A 17,493-nucleotide genomic window follows, 5' to 3' on the forward strand; every position below is an offset into this window, starting at 1 on the left:
TGTGTCAAGTGTCTGAGGCCAAATTTGAACTCAAGTCCTCCTGACTCCAGGGCTGGTGCTCTACTCTTTGTGCCACCTAGCTGCCCCCTCATCATTTCTTAAAGCACAGTAGTATTCCATCACAATCACATACCACAGCTTGTTTGGCCATTCCCCAATGGCTGAGCATTCCTAAAATTTCCACTCTTTTGCTACCACAAAAAGAGCTGCTATAACATTTTTGGAATATATAGGTTCTTTTCCTTTCTCCCTAGTCATCTTTGGAAATAGACTAAGTAGTGGTATTACTAGGTCAAAGTATAGGTAGTTTAACAACTCTTTGGTCATAATTCCAGATTGTTCTCCAAAATGGTTGATTCCACCAGCAATGAAATGATGTCCCAATTTTTCCACATCTTCTCCAACGTTTGTCACTTTATTCTTCTATTGTTTTAACCAATCTGGTAGGTATAAAATGACATCTCAAGGTTGTTTTAATCTGCATTTCTCTAATCAAAAATGATTTAAGCATTTTATATGACTATACATTGTTTTGATTTCTTCCTTGGAAAACTATCTGTTCATCATATCCTTTGACAGTTTATCAGTTGGGGAATGACTTGTATTCTTTTAGATTTTCCAAAGCTATTTCTATATTTTAGATATGAGATCCTTATCTATTAAACTGTCTATAAAAAATTTCCCCCAATTTTCTGCTTTCCTTCTAATCTTGGCTGTATTTGTTTTATTTGTACAAAAAAACTTTTTAAATTTGATGTAATCAAAATTATCCATTTTTATCCCTAATTTTGCTCTCTATCACTTATTTATTCATAAGTTGTTCACCTGTTCATAAGTTGCTAAGTAATAAGTTCCATGTTCTAATTTTCTTGTAAAATCTCTCTTTATATCTAGGTAATGTATCCATTTAGACCTTTTCTTAGTAAATGGTGTGAGATATGGGTCCACGCCCAGTTTCTGCCATATTGCTTTCCAGTTTTGACAACAATTTTTACCAAATAATGAATTCTTATCCCTAAATCTTAAGTCTTTATACTTGTCAAATACAAGGTTATTATGTATATTTGCTACTATAAATTGCATGTCTACTGTATTCCATTAATCTACCTTTTGATTTCTTAGCCAGTACCAGATAGTTTTGATAATTACTACCTTATAATATAGTTTAAGAACTGGTACTGCTAAACCTCCTTCCTTTGCACTTTTTTTCATTATTTCCTTCCACATTCTTGACTTTTTGTTTTTCCAAATGAATTTTGTTATTATTTTTTCTAATTAAGTAAAATAAGTTTTTAGTAATTTAATTGGGATGATGTTGAATATGTAAACTAGTTTGGGTAAAATTGTCATTTTTTTATTTTATTGGCCCATGAACAATTAATATCTCTCCAATTATTTAAATCTTATTTTATTTGTATAAAATTTTGTTTATAATTTTGTTTATATAGTTTCTGGGTTTATTTTGGCAGGCATACTCCCAAGTATTTTATATTATCTAGAGTTATTTTGAATGGGGTGTTTTTTACTGTCTTTTCTTGTAGAGTTTTGTTTGTGATATGTAGGAATGCTGATGACTTATTTGGATTTACTTTAAGAATACAGATATGCTAGGAAAAGCCAAAAATATTTCATTTGCTAAAATTATTATTTGTTTCAACTAACTTTTTCATTGAGTCTTTGGGATTTTCTAAGAATATCATCATATCACCTGCAAAAGAGATAGTTTTATCACCTCATTCCCTCTTCTGATTTTTTCAATTTCTTTTTCCTTTCTTATTTATAGAGGCAGGTAGATGGCTCAGTGGCCCAGTAGATACAGTGCTGAGCCTGAAGTCAGGAAGGACTCCTCTTTCTGAGTTAAAATCTAGCCAAATATTTACTAGCTGTGTGAGCCTGGGCAAGTAATTTAACCCTGTTCGCCTCAATTCCCTCATCTGCAAAATGAGCTGGAGAAGGAAATGACAAACCACTCTGGTATCTTTGCCAAGAAAACCCCAGATGGGGTCATGAAGAGTGTGATGTGAACAGCAACAAAGCCATTATTATTATTATTATTCAGCCTTCTGTAATGGCGCTGTACACATTAACAACAAATGTATAGAGTGCTTAGTATGTGATTCGAAAAGAGAGTGATAACCACCAAGGATCAGGCCAAGATTCTCCAAGAAGTGTTCTCTGGCTCTTATCTTCCAAACCTTGGGCTTTTACTGCAGAAAGCTAATTGCTACGTCTTGGGCCTTCCATTCCCTGCTCGGCTCATACAGCTGGAACTCTATGGGGTAATAGGCTGATTTCTACTTCAAACTTATGCCAGCTCCTTCAAACACAGCTGCAAGGGGGAAACCAGGAGGATGAGGATGGACAAAAGAATTTTTTTTCTTTTATTTCTCCTAGGTTAAATGAAAATGCATTAGCTAATGTGAAGGGAAAGAATTGAACTCTTTAAGCTCATGCCATAAGCCCTTCCAATAATCATTCATTTATTTAACAAGCAAGTATTAAGTACTCATTGTATGCAAAGCAAGTTCTTGGTACTTAGGAAGGAGAAAATTTTTCTCCTTTGTGGAGCCCAAAATATCTCAGACTTATTTATGTAGCCAGTCTTCAGTGTAATTTGCTGCTGCATATAAATCTTGTTTATGATATACTATTATCCATTTTAATTATTTGGATTAATGTTCATTTCTAATTTCCACCCCCACTCTCCATACTCATTAAGGCTGAAAAACCTGTTGTGAATGTTTAATATGAGCGATTTCCTTAAGTTTCTTTCCAACCTCTCTATCTGCTTGTCTGTCTCATTTATTTCTTCTCCTTTCTGTGTATTAGGGCAGGGAGAATGCCATGTTCCTCTTCCCTATGGCTCAGTTTCCTGAAATTTGTTCAAGCTTCTCCATTTTCTCCCTCAGACAAGAAATGTTTACTAATTCATCTATATTAGCATTGGGAAAATGAAAATTCATAATATTGTATACAATAAAAAAACCCTGACAAAATAAAAGCCATACCCAAGAAGAAACTGGAAATAAGGAAGAAGGGGCAGGAAGAAGATATAAACTGACTGGAGCTAATAAAACAAGTTCTGCACATCTGTCATAGAGTGATAATTAAAGCTAACTCTTGACCCTATGAAACCTTCTTGCATGTTGGAATTTATTTGTAATATTCTTGTGCTGCAGATTAGGTTTTTTTCTTTGCATTCTCCTAGTGCCTGCAGTTTATGTAAAGTGATGATTAACTATAGTAATTATAAGGAGGACTAAAACTGTATTGTGGGGTAAAAGAGGATAGAAGTTGGGGGAGATTGAAAAAGGAACTGAAAAGAGATCACCAGCTACCTCCTAGAATAAATAAAATGGTTCCTGTGAATGGGCTCGAGAAACGGCACTGACTGTGCCTTTGACTAATATCTTGGGAGAAATAAACTGAAAAATAGGATTGCATCTTCCATGATGAAAATAATGCCTCCATTTGGAAGTAAGCCCTTTGCTTTTGCGTAGCTGATTTTTTTACGTGTTATTTCTCAGGGGATTGTGAGGACTCCGAGGGAGTCCTATAAGGGCAGGGGAAAAGAGTATGCTGGTGTGCCTTGGATAATAACTATGAGTAAATGAAAACTAAAAGATACTGGTTTGAATAAGAGTACAGATATGGTAGGAAAAGCCAAAAATATTTCATTTGTTTATTTACTCCATTAAAAATGTTTATTGGATAGCTTCTACTACTTGTAAGACACTTCTTAGGTAATACTTTGATACCATAATATTATTATCCTGCATGTCACCAAGCACTAGGCATAGAATTAAAAAAGAATATGCGATGGACATTTTTTAGTTGATTGTGTTCCTTTGAAGTAATAAGGGGAGGTACTATATAGTACCACTGTTCTTTATTTTCTACAAATAGATTTTGATGAATTAGCTTAGGTTATGTTATGAGATACCATCAAGTCAAGGCATCACTTCACGCTCACAGAACATCCAAGAAGAGGATCAGATGTTGAGTACTGAGCACTCTATTTGAGTTGAAAAGCCAAGCGAGTGTGCAAAGAATGGTAAACAGCAGAGTTCATATCAAAGGAGAATTTACTAGAGGAAACAGGGAATTTTAGTACAGAGAAGACAGGAGAAGATGTGATAACTATTCAAGTATTTGGACAATTGTATTGTGGGAGAATTATTAGAATTGTTCTGCTCAATCCCAGAGGGTAAGAACTAGGAGCAGTAGGTGGAAGTTGGACAGGCAGATTTAGGCTTGATATAAAGAAGGGAAAACTGCTAACAATTAAGAGATACAAAAATTAGGATATGCTGCCTTGCGGGGTAGTGGGTTTCCTTATCATTGCAATTCTTCAAAGGCTGTTGGGTTTGGTAGGGAGGGGATTCTTGTTAAGGTACAGGTTAGACTCTGGGGTCTCTTCCTTCTCTCTCTGACATTCCGAAATAAGAATTAACAAGTCACTAAAATGTTCTTTCTTATTTCTAATTTTGAGATGCTAGGAGCCCCTATGACATATATTCATTATATAGAATTCCTTGTGGTAGAGTAGGAAAAACCATGGACTTGGAACGGTGAGGCCTGGAATCAGCAAGATGTCACAGTGGATAGAGCATTGGACCTAGAGTCAAAATCTTAATTCAAATCCTGTCTTTGTGATCCTGGACAAATGACTTAACCACTTAACCTCAGTTTCCTCACCAACAAAATGAAAATAATAGTGTCACCTACCTGCCATTGTTGTGGTGAGGAAAAAATGAAATAATATTTGTACAGCATTTCACAAACCCTAAAGTGCCATACAGATACTAGTTCTGATTATCAAATCCTAGCTCTGCACTCATGATCTGTGTGACACGGGCAAAGCACTCACCCTCTCTGATTTTCATCTTCTTCATTTTAAAACTGAGAATCATAAACTTGTACTACTTATCTCACTGGATGACGATAAGGAAATTGCTTTATAAACCTTCAAGTGATTTATAAATGTGGGCATTTATTTATTGTTTACCAACCACCAGCAGCAGCAGGTGCCACCTTCTGCGCTGTCCTAATATCATGCTTCTTGGGCCCAAGGTCAAATGGTGGGCACAAGTCACCTAATAAATGGCAATGCAGTTTCCAAGAAACATAGAATCGTTATTACTCTGCTTACACATTCACAGAGATACTTTTTTAAATGAGTAATTCAGGTTTTTAGGTGCCTCAAACAAGAAGGATACCTTGTAGATAACCACCTGGCCAAATGATGCAATATCCATTATAAGAACATGGTAACTTACCTGGCATACGGTAAATGATTCAAATGAGAATTAGCCATCCCTGCCCCCCTTGACCCAGATTTTGGCTATACAAACAGATTTTTACATCTACAAGGACAGATGGTCCCAATGAACACAGGTTTGCATTAGGCAAGAGAATAGATTAGAAGAAGCCCATAAAGCAATCACTTGATTAGGGAATGAATAAGGCTGCAGCTGAAACTGCACTTCTCTGTGTTCCTATGGCAGTTAAGTAGTGGATGACTTTCTCCTCTCATAAATAAATGATAGAACATAGACTTTATCTGCTGGTGCGATAGGTGAGTTGCTCTAATTCAAATACATTTGAATGCAGCTAGGTAGTGTGGACTTTGAGTCAGGAAGATTTGAGTTCAAATCTGGTCTCAGATACTTCCTAGCTATATGACCCTGGGCAAGTCACTTAAGCTCTCTCTGCCTCATTTTCTTTATCTGTAAAATGGGAATCATAAGAGGACCTACCTCCCAGGATTATTGTAAGGATTAAAGAAGATAACATGTGTAAAGCATTTTGCTTACCTTAAAGGGCTATATAAATGCTAGCTAGCATTCTTTTTTTGTTTGTTTGATTGGTTTTGGAGGGGGAAGTCAGGGCAATTGGGATTAAGTGACTTGCCCAAGGTCACACAGTAAGTGTCTGGGGCCAGATTTGAACTTAGGTCCTCCTGACTCCAGGGAGTCACTGCACCACCTAGCTGCCTCAACTAGCTAGTCTTCTTGATGTCTAAGACCTGTGTATACTCACACATACAAAGGATAATACATTTAGAACTAGCAGGTACATTAGAGATCATTGAATGCATCCCTTTCATTTTACAGATAATAAAACTGGGTCTTAGCGAGATTAAGTGACTTTCTATGGTGATAGATATAGTAAACATCAGAGGTAGTTTTTGAACCCAAGAATCCAAGTCTAGCATGCCATGCACTAAATTATATTTCCTCTCACACATATATGCATTAAGTTCCCAGAATAGACACTAATTTGTCTGCTGGATTGCATTGGATTTATAATGGTAATTTTTGTTCCAATATGTGATTAAACAGGTGAAGGAAATTACTAGTGAGCAATCTTTCTTTACCAATGGAAATTAGCAACTGTTCTGTAATTTAGAGCCTTAGAGATTTCTGTATCTATAACTGGATTGTTGTATCACGCACATGCATGTGCCCAAGCACATAACCCCTGAATTTTATGCACAGTTTCACTGCCTTTAAAATAACCAGATAATCTAAATTCTGATGATGCTCCCCTTAAAGCTTCTGAATACTAGCTAAAAATGATAACTGGTACAATATCCTACAGATTTCAAAATAATTCCACGTTTGTGAAATATTCAGTCCTTTCTCATGTGATTCTCACAGCAGCCCCATGAGGTAGGAGGGTTAAGTATTATTAGTCCATTCAGAAACACAGACTGACTTGACCAACGAAGTCTCACAGCTGCTAAGCTCCCTGAGGGCAGAGGCATATTCTATTTTTGTCAGTGTAACTCTAGCACCTAATATTACTGTCTTGCACATAGTAGGTACTAAATCATTATTTGTTTTATTGAATTAAAATGGTAAAGCTTTAATTAAAATCTAGGATTTTGATTCCAATATAATGCTCAATACATTGTATCACCTTCCTTAAACTTCATGTTGCCCAAAACTCCATGGGAAATTATGTTCATTAGATACTATAGATATGCACTAAGTGCCTATGCTATGCAAGACATTGCTGGGTGCTGGAATTATGTCAAAACTAAAAATAATGATAAAGAAATAACTATAAAATTTGGTCTTGATGAGGCTTGATCAAGTTAGGTTAAACATTTTGGGTGTTCAGTTGTAGGTACCATGTTTTAAGACAGGCACTGACAAGCATCAATGCATTCAGAGGAAATCAATCAGGAGGTGCAAATTATGGAAGTCATATCATGTGAAGGCATGGTAAAGAAAAATAGAAGGTTTAGTCTAGAAAAATAAAGACTTAAGAGGAAAATAAGTTTGTCTTAAAATGCTTGAAGGGTTTTAGTCCAGCAGAGGGATTCAAGGGACAGCTAGGTGGCGCAGTGAGTAGAGCACCAGCCCTGGAGTCAGGAGGACCTGAGTTCAAATTCAGCCTCAGACACTTGACACACTTACTAGCTGTATGACCCTGGGCAAGTCACTTAACCCCAATTGCCCTGCCAAACCCCCAAAAAAACAAGCAGAAGAGGGATTTGATATATATTTTGTGGTCCCAAAGGGAAGAACTAGGGTTAGCTAGGATTAGTAAATTACAAGAAAGAATATTTCAACCCAATATACATAGAACATGGGCTGGAAGAGTGATTCCATTGGTAGAGCAAAGTCTTGGTTAAGGATGCTCCCTTTACTAATGCAAGTTGGCACTTTCTTTGAAACTTAGGATTCCAGATTGTTGCCTATAGCAGCAGTTCTCAAAGTATGTTCCAAGGACCCTGGAGGTTCCTGAAACCCTGTCAGGGGTTCCATGAGGTCAAAACTATTTTTTCATTAATAATACTAAGATGTTTTAATTTTTAATATGGTATTTATATATACATGTGTATAATATGTATATATGTGCATGTATATACATATGTGTATATGCATATCTCATGTAAACAAAAACTCTTTGGAGGGTTATCAATAACTTTTAAGAGTGAAAAAGGGCTGTGAAACTAAAATGTTTGAGAAATACTGACCTCGAGAACTGAGAGGTTAGGTGATGTCCTCTGGGTTATGCAGCCAGTATGTATCAAAGCACATACTGGCTATATGTGCCTAGGACAGCTATGTGATATTGTGGATAGAGTGCTGGGCATGGAGTCAGGAAGATTCATCTTCATGAGTTCAAATCTGGTTTTAGACACTTACTAGCTGTGTGATCCTGGACAAGTCACTTAATCCTGTCTGCCTCAGTTTCCTTACCTGTAGAATGAGCTGGAGAAGGAAATGGCAAACCATTCTAGTATCTTTGCCAAGAAAACCCCAAATGAGCTCACAGAGAGTTGGATATGACTGAACAACAACAAAAACTATTCCTCCAGGTGCCCACTGCCTTTATTCATTGCTCTCCTCGGCTTATTAAAGCAGGCCCTCTCCTCGACTAGGTCTGCCTTTCCCAGACTATGCTCTCTTCCTCTATTGCCCCTCAAAACCTTTCCCTAACTAATTTCCATACTGTAAGGAATATAAGAAACCAATTTGAGTTATGATATTAAGAGCCCATATCAGGCTTAATGGGTTTCCCTACCAAGGATATTTGCATTTTAACATGAATAATAACACAAAGACATGAATCTTTAATGATAGAAATCAAACATTAATCACAAGTTAATTGTAGAGATTCTGGGGGTGGGGCGTGGGGAAAGGAAAGCCTTCCAAGAATCCCTCAAATAATACCACACAGGTGGCTTTCTATTCTCCCAAATGCATCCTCCCTCTGACATTTAAGTACTCCTGTCAAGCAAGTTATTTCACTATGTCCTTGGGTCTAGTTTCGTCATCTGTAAAATTAAGGATTTGTATTAAATACGCAGCCCCTTTGGGCTCTGTATCTATGATCCCTAGGCTGATCCTAAACTTGGGCAGAGTCTTATTTCCAGTAAGGAAAATTCATCCCCTCATTGTTCTCTAGAGAGAAACCTGAGAGAGGCATGCTTTTATTTATCTTTAGCTATACTGATCCCAGTAATCTTCAGTGGTAATTAAAACAAAGTATTTCCACCTGTTTGGAAAAACCTAATGCTCAGCCAATTATTTCATTGGATAGAGTTGCTTCATTACCTTCCAGGGGCATCTCCTTTTTCATCAAACCACACCTCTTCTCCTGATACACCGATGAAGGAGGATTTTATGAGGAAGTCCAAGAGCTTACTGCCATCAATGGGTTTCATAGCATCACAAAGACCCACATGTCCAGGACAGAGAGCATGGTGCATATTCTGCAGTCCATGGGCCATAGCATAGATAGCATTGATGACAAAGCCCATTTTGCTGTCCTGGACATAATTTTCTTCTAAACTCTCATTGCCTGTAATAATAAAAACAAAATTGTTAACAATGAAGAGGAAATAAGTAATAGTAGTAAGAAATAATAGAACTGTGCATTTTATCTGAACATGATTTAATTCTAAAGAAAGATTTTTAATAGGATCATAGGAGTGAGAGCAAGAAGAGAACTCAAAGATCATTTGGTCCAATCTCATCATCTTACACTAGAGAAACACTTAATCCAGAGAGGCTGTGGCATAGTCTATGTAGCAGGTAAGGTAAGAATTGATCCTAGGTCCTTAGACTTTAAATTGAGTTCTTTTTTTTTATTGTGTCACTTTTTGTTCACAAAATCCCTGGATATTAAAGCTTAGAAGAGACCTCAGAGCCCAACCTGTACCTGAACAAGAAATTCCCCTGAGCAGTGATTGTCCACTTTGCTTGAAGATATGCCATGGAGGGACCTGGGCTGGGCTGGATTTGAGTCAGGCCTATCCCCTGGTATATTAGATTCAGCACTGGAACAAAGTGACCCAATCACTGGTCACTGAACAGTTAACAAAAGGCGATCACCTTAGCCATAGCAGGAAAATCATATTCAAGAAGGACTGGCACTGAGGACACTTTGAATTGATTCAGCTAACCGAAGCTCCCTTACCTGAGCTGCCCATTTCCTCACTCAACCAGGACTTGAGGATAATCTCAACACGTTTTAGCCTAACTTGCAGGGACCCTGCTACTTTCAGGAGGAATCCATTCCAACAGTTCTAAATTTTAGTAAGTTTTTCTGTACATCGAGTCTAAACTTATCTCTTTGCATTTTTCACCCATTACTACTGTTTCTTCCCTCTGAGGCCAAATTGAACGAGTCTAATCCCCCTCTTCTACCCAAGAGCCCTTCAAATGCTTGAAGACAGTTCACACATACTAGACTTCTCTAGATTAAATACTTCCAGGGCCTTTAAACAGTCTTGATAGATAAAGAATGAATGAGGACTTTTGCCAGCCTCGTACTAGTTCTATAGCTTATCAATGTCTGTCCTAAAGTGTGGCCTTTAGGAACGAACACAATATTCCAGACGTGGTCAGACCAGGGGTCACATGTTCTTTATAAGACAGTCAATGTAATTATTAATAGGCAATTATTAGGTTATGGTGCTTTTCTTTATATTTCAAGTGCCACAATTTTTGTTGCTGTTGTTATTCAGTCATTTCAGTTGTATCAGATTCTTTGTGACCCCATTTGGGTTTTTCTTGACAAAGATATTGGAGTGCCTTGTATTTCCTTCTCCTGCACATTTTACAGATGAGGAAATGGAGTGGTTAAGTGGCTTGCCCAGGTTCACACAGTTAGTAAGAGTCCAAGGCCAGATTTAAAATCAAGTCTCCCTGACTCCAGGCCCCATGCTCTATCCACTGTACCACCTGGCTTCCCTACCACAAATTTACCAATGGCAAAATATATTCATCTAACAAAACTAGGATCATCTTCCATGGGTCAGAAAAACATTTGGGCTGGAGAATGAGAAATTTCTAAACAATTCAAGTTGTTCAAAAATAAACTTAGCTGTCTCAGTAAGTTCCTAAACCTAGAGGTCTTCAAGTAGGGACTAAAGACCATTTGTTGAGGACATTATAGAGGGGATCTTTGTTAAGGAATAGGCTATATTTGATGACCTTTGAATACTTCAAACTCTCTACAATTTGATGATTTGATATTCCACAAAGAGATTCCAGCAGTAGAAAAGGTTCATTTTCAGTGTCTACCAAGCTGCATTCAGAACTTTACTTTAGCACAGAGGTTCTTAATCTGGAGTCAATTGACCCCAATAATGTCTATGCATAGAATTCAGGAGATTTGTGATCTTGGATGTAGAAAAAATGTCTTTATTTTTACATTTTTTATTATCCTTCATATATTATCTTATGTGTTTAAAAATATTATTCTGAGAAAGGATCCATAGTCTTCTCTGGGCAGCCAAAGCAGTCACATGATATTAAAAAGTTAAGAATTCTTGCTTTAGAAGGAATGAAAGGGTAGTTACTTCTCTAGTCCTCTCTCTTATCATCAACAACTGGTGGTTACTGGTGGCTCTGTACTTATGACTTATGCCTCTGTACAGGCATGACCTAGACAAGAGGTGAAGGACTCAAAAAATACTGCAAGGGATGTGTTGTGATATAGATTCATTACTCCAAATTCTGTGGTGTTCTCTATGCCTAAAACCCCAGGAACTTAGAAGCATGCCCTGGAATCACACATAGGACTTCCCAGGGGCATATATGACACGAGGAAACAGAGACAAAGGTTTAAAAAAAGGGTAAGCACTCAGGAAATTCAGTCCTTCTCAGGCTCACTTCTAGTCTGTGCCATGGAGAGGTCCAAAGGGGTCTCATTTGGTTGTTTTCTCTCTCTTTTCCTTGCTTGAGAACAACCATTTTTATATCAGCAGCATAGCATTCCAAACTACAAACATCAGGAAATGACTCCTGCTTCTTCCAACTTTCGTATACTGATGCAGATATAGGCTAAACGTGGAAGGCTAGTGTTCTCAGGGCTAAGGGCAATAGCTGCTGCCTTTCCACCCACAAAGCTTATTTCCCCTTCCTTCCTTATCAGGGTTCACCTAACAGTAGTATAAGGATAGAGGCTTACAGACCTTGCCTAAAGTAAGGCTATTTTGAATGCCATTAACCTTTTCATTGGGGCCAGCTAGGTGGTGCAGTGGATAAAGTACTGGGTTCAGAATCAGGAATACTCATCTGCCTGAGTTCCTGAACGTAGGCACTTCCTAGCTGTGTGATGCTGAGCAAGTCACTTAACCCTGTTTGCCTCAGTTTCCTCATCAATAAAATGAGCTGGAGAAATAGCAAACTACTCCAATATCTTTGCCAACAAAATCTCAAATGAGGTCACGAAGAGTTGGACCCAACTGAAAAGACCAAACGACAACAAACACCTTCACATTGAATAGTACAGATGATGATGATGATGATGGTGATGGTGGTGGTGGTGAACATTTATCCAGTGCTTTAGGGTTTGCAAAGCATTTTATGATTATTATCTCATTTTATCCTCACAAAAACCCTGGGAGGTAGGCGCCATTATTATCCCAACTTTACATTTGAGGAAACTGAGGCAGGCAGCGTTTAAGTGATTAATTCAGGATCACACAGTTGGTAAGAAGACAAACTTGAACTCAGGCCTTCCTGACTCCAGATCCAATGTTATAGCCACTGTACCACCTAAAAATCTACTCAGAAATGGAAATATAGGAAAATGAGGAATGTTTGGACCAGTATGTGACCACAATATAGATATTAATTATAAAGTTTCCAAAACTGGAGTAGAGGGTGACCAAGTTTTCACTCCTCTGTGGTGAAGGGAGCATTCTTCTCTGGAGTCCAGGGCAAACATTCCACAGAGTAGGGGAATAAATACCTTGCTATAACCATATTAGGGCATTTGCAGATATTTACAACATTTGGTGATACCAGAGCTCCAGGTAGGAGTGTTCCCTGCTTCTTAGTCACTTCCATTGTGACAAAGGAGAAACCCATATTCAGATTGAGAATACAGTCTTCTCAACAAGTCTTTATTAAGTACTTATTATGTGCCAGGTACTGTGCTATGCTCTAGGAATATAATGAAAGATGAAAATGGTCCCTGACCTTAAGGAACTAATGTTTTAAATGGAGGTGGGGGTGGGGAAGACAACATGTCAGTAACTAGTTATATATGAGATATATTCAAAATAAATGGAAGGTAATCTGAGAGGGAGAGTGACCAACATCAGGAGGAAAAGGGTGGGATTTGAACTGAGTCTTGAAGGACTCAAAGGAATGCAGGATCCAGAGAAGAGTAGCTAGAACACTGCAGGCATGGAAGACAGCCAGAAATTAGCATTTAGAGTGTCATGTGGAAGGAACAAGAAAAAGGGTAGTGTTGTACATGGAAGGGACTAAGGCCAAGAAAACTGGAAAGGTAGTGAGGAGACAGATTGTAAAGGGCTTTAAATGCAAGAAGATTATGTGTTTGATGCTGAAGGCAAGAGAAAGACGCTGACATAAATTGAGCAGTGGGGTGACATGGTCAGATATACACTATAGAAAAAGAAGGTTTGAGTGGAGAATAGATTGGAATGGGGGGAGACTTGAAGCAGAGAGACCAATTAGAAGACTACTGAAATAGTCCAGATGAGAAGTGATGAGGGGCTGAACAAGGATAATGGTTATAGATGTAGAAATAAGGGGCTGTATACAAGAGATGCCATGAAGAAAGAAAGATTTACTAACAGATTGGGTATGTGAGAATGAATCTTTGGAGATTATACCAAGGTTTCAATGATGACTGGGAGTATGGTGGTGCTCTCAAAAATAATAGAGATACTCAAAAGAGGGGTATATTTAGGGAGAAAGATAATGAGTTTTATTTTGGAATGCTGAGTTTGAAATGGCTTTTTTAAAGTGCTTAGCAAAGTGCCTGGCTCATAGTAGGCACTTAAAAACAAATGCTCGCTTCTTGTCCCCTCTCCCACTTTGGAAAATCCAGTTAGAGATATCCAAAAGATGGTGTGGACATAATGCATATTTCATAAAGTTTGCTGAATAAATTAGTGGATGGATGAATAAATCATACTATTTTACTTGAACATGCCTTGAAAGAGATAGGTAGAATGGGATAAAGGGATAAGAAAAACAAAACACGTAGAATGTCCTCTGATGTCAGATGTTCCTGTGCCTCTGTAATTGGCTGAGGGAATAATCCATCAGTCAGCATTAGTGCATCCAGTACTCTATAATAATTCATTGAAACCATTGCTATTTGGCTTAATTGACAGCTCAGACAGCCATTTTTATTGGTAGAAAATGAGAGCAAAGAGTGTTCTCTACATACATTTCCATGTTATTAGAACAAATTCCTGCACAAAGCCCAGAGGAGCAGTGACATCAATAATAAACCATAGTACTTTTCCCAAACTTTGTTTGTCCAGGCCCAGCCTAAGTAATAATTTAGGCTCCATTTTTATGTTCACTAATGCTTAAATCATTTGTACAATGAATCCCAAAGAAATGGAAAGAAAGTATTTTAAAATTCTGCATAAAAACCCTTAGTGAGCAGTAAGGAGAAATACTCCTTCCTCTTGATAGGGAGCAAATAATCTTATGTCACTCCAGCACTGGGAAAGTAATCATTATCAGTATTACCTTAATAATACGAAATTGAACTCATTATTTCTTCTCTTAAACATGGTCTTACTGACTTTACTATTTGTGCTTGTCATACCACTGTTCAGCAAGTCTCCCAGACTGATAACCTTAGAGTTATTGTTGACTAACTCTACTCTCTTTTACCTCTCATAGCCTATAAATTATCAAGTTCTGATGATTCCACTGTATCTGTCATCTTTTCTTTCTTCTCTATTCCCCTGACACATCCTCATTAACACTTGCCTGGATGGCAGCAATAGCCTTCTATTTTTCCTCCTTCCTCTCTCTTCCCTCTGTGATCCAACCCTCATTCAATTGTCAGAATGATCTTTTCCCTTTTTAACGTGTAGATCTGGTTATGTCTTTCCTCAGTTTAAAAAAAGACTTCTCTATTGCCTTTTGAATTCATATTCTTTTGTCTGGTATTCAAGGCTTTTCAAAATCTGACACTACCCACATTTTTAGCCTTATCTCATATTAATCCCTTCCATGCATTCTATGTTCTAGCCAAAATGGAGTATTCTCTGCTCTAATATGCAGCTTGCTGGTAGAGCCATTAGAATCTCTACTAAGAGGACAGTAGGGAAAGGTAGAGACAGTGTCATAGCTTAAGTGCTACTCATAACCAGCCCTACCCCTCTTATCCAAACTATATTGAAAGAGGAAAAGTGTGCCTCACCAGATATTAAAAGTGCTAGGACTCACATAAGAGATTTGTGGACACAGACCTAGAAAGGGCCTGAGAGGTCATCCAGTCCAAATGTCTCATTTTATGGATGAGAATCCTAAATCTCAGAGAGGCAATTTGCCCAAGGTCATTTTAGATAATATGTAACAGAGCTAAGATGTGAACTTACTGTAAATTCAGCCTTCTTTCCATTATACCAACCTAGCTATTAAATTGATTTTGTTGAGTTGTAGTATGTGAATGTGATGGAATACCATTGTTCCATAAGAAATAATGAGTGGGTAGACTTCAGAAAAACCTGGAAAGACTTACATGAACTGATGCTGAGTGAAGTGAGCAGAACCAGGAGAACATTGTAACAACCACATTGCCTGACTAACTGATAGAATTAGCTCTTCTCAACAATGCAAGGATCTGTCTCAACTCCAAAAGACTCATGATGGAAAATGCTCTCCACATCCAGAAAAAGAACTATGACGTCTTAATGCAGATAGAAGCATGCTATTTGCTCTCTCTTTTTTTGTTGTTTTGTTTCTTCTTTCTTGTGGTTTCTCACATTGGTTCTAATTCTTCTTTACAACATGACTTATGTGAAAATATGTTTAAGAGGAATATATATGTAGAGCCTATATCAGATTGCATGCCATCTTTAGGATGGGAGAGGGGAAGGAGGGGGAGAAAATTTAGAACTCAAAATCTTATGGAAGTGAATGTTGAAAACTAAAAATAAATAAATAAGTATTTTTTTAACATTGATTTTGTTGAATAACCTTTATTGAATTGGAAGTCCTGCTGGAATGGGCATGTCAAGAACACCTGATGTGCCCTAAACTGATCTGCACCTAATGCAGCTGCATTGTTTCTACCAGTCCTGTTATGCTGCTAGGTATGAGGAGCATAGTTTAGTTAAAATTACTTCAAGGTTCCTGGTTTGGGCAAGAGATAACAATTAGAACAAAAAACAATCCAAATCATTAATAATAAGAGATTTGCAAATTATCTTTTGATTCAAGTTTATTTTATTTTCAGTTCCAAATTCTTTTTCTCTCACTTCTCATTGAGAAAGCAAGAAAAACAAAACCTATTGCAAACATGTATAGTTAAGCAATGCAAATTCCTACATTAGCCATGAGATAAATGCAAATTAAAGCCCCTTTTGTTTCACCTCATGTCCATTTAATTTGCAAAGATGACGAAAAAGGGGAAATAACCATTGTTGGTGGGGATGTGGGAAAACAGGCATGTGCACTAATGTTGGTGGAGCAGTGAATTGATCTAGCCATTCTGGAAAGCAATTTGGAACTTAGCCCTCCAAAGCCATTAAAATGTACAAACACTTTGACCCAGCAATACCATTGTAAGGCATATACCCTAAAGACATCAAAGAAAAAAAAGACATATATGAACAAAAATGTTTTTACCAACTTTACTTATAGTAGCAAAAGCTGGAAACCAAGGAGTACACACCAACTGGGGAATAGCTAAAATGATTATAGTATATGATTGTAACAGAATATTATGGCACCAAAAGAAATGACCAAACAGACCTATTCAGAGAAGACTGGGAAGAACCATACAAAGTTATGCAGAGTGAAATTTCAGGACCCAGGAGAGGAATTTATGGAATAGCAACATTATAAAGGAAAACAATTTTGAAAGAATTGAGAACCCTGATTAATGAAACACCCAGCCATGCTTCCAAAAGACTGAAGATGAAACGTATTACCCACTTCTTGGCAGAGAGATGGTGCAAACATTTTTGAACACCAGCGATGAAGTAATGTACTTTGCTTGACTACACATATCTGTTATGAGAGCTGTATTTTTCTTTTTGTTCAATTGGGAAAAGATGTGGGATCAAGAAAAAATAAATGCTTGTTAATTGAAAAAAAGTTTAAACTTTCAAATAAGAACCAAAAAGCCAGGGGCACATTGGAGGAAGAGAGAAGATGCTCTGTTGGCTGATGCAGTCCTTCACACATAGTAGACTCTTAATAAATGTTTATTAGATTGGATTGGATTGATGTGATTATGTGAGGAAACAATGTTAGCCCTCTGTTTAACAGCTGTTTAATTGTGATTGGAAATATTTAGAGGGGAGAAAGGTACCACCCTTGTAAGAAAGAATCAAATTTCAACAGAGAATCTGGGCTTGTTGTAAAAATATCCTGGCAGCAAAAAAAAGATCAAAACAACAAAAAGCCCTCAGGATTCTCTGCAATTAGGCAGATAAGGCCCTCCACAAGAGATTTCATGATGCAGAGAGGCAGCGTGGTTGCCATGGAAAGCATACTTCATTGGAAAGTAGAAGAC

At 37.5% G+C, this 17,493-nt stretch overlaps 1 protein-coding gene across 2 annotated transcripts in view; it reads right to left on the reverse strand.

The window, feature by feature from the left end:
• Positions 1-17,493, reverse strand: part of GRM1 (glutamate metabotropic receptor 1) — a 434,859-nt gene that overhangs the window by 59,923 nt on the left and 357,443 nt on the right. For both annotated transcript variants that reach the window (XM_036769302.1, XM_036769303.1), the window contains exon 4: positions 9,075-9,321. In XM_036769302.1, coding sequence (XP_036625197.1) covers positions 9,075-9,321 — 247 coding nt within the window. The remainder of the gene's footprint in view (positions 1-9,074; positions 9,322-17,493) is intronic.

Source organism: Trichosurus vulpecula, chromosome 7, assembly GCF_011100635.1.
Source record: "Trichosurus vulpecula isolate mTriVul1 chromosome 7, mTriVul1.pri, whole genome shotgun sequence".
Classification (NCBI taxonomy): Eukaryota; Metazoa; Chordata; class Mammalia; order Diprotodontia; family Phalangeridae; genus Trichosurus; species Trichosurus vulpecula.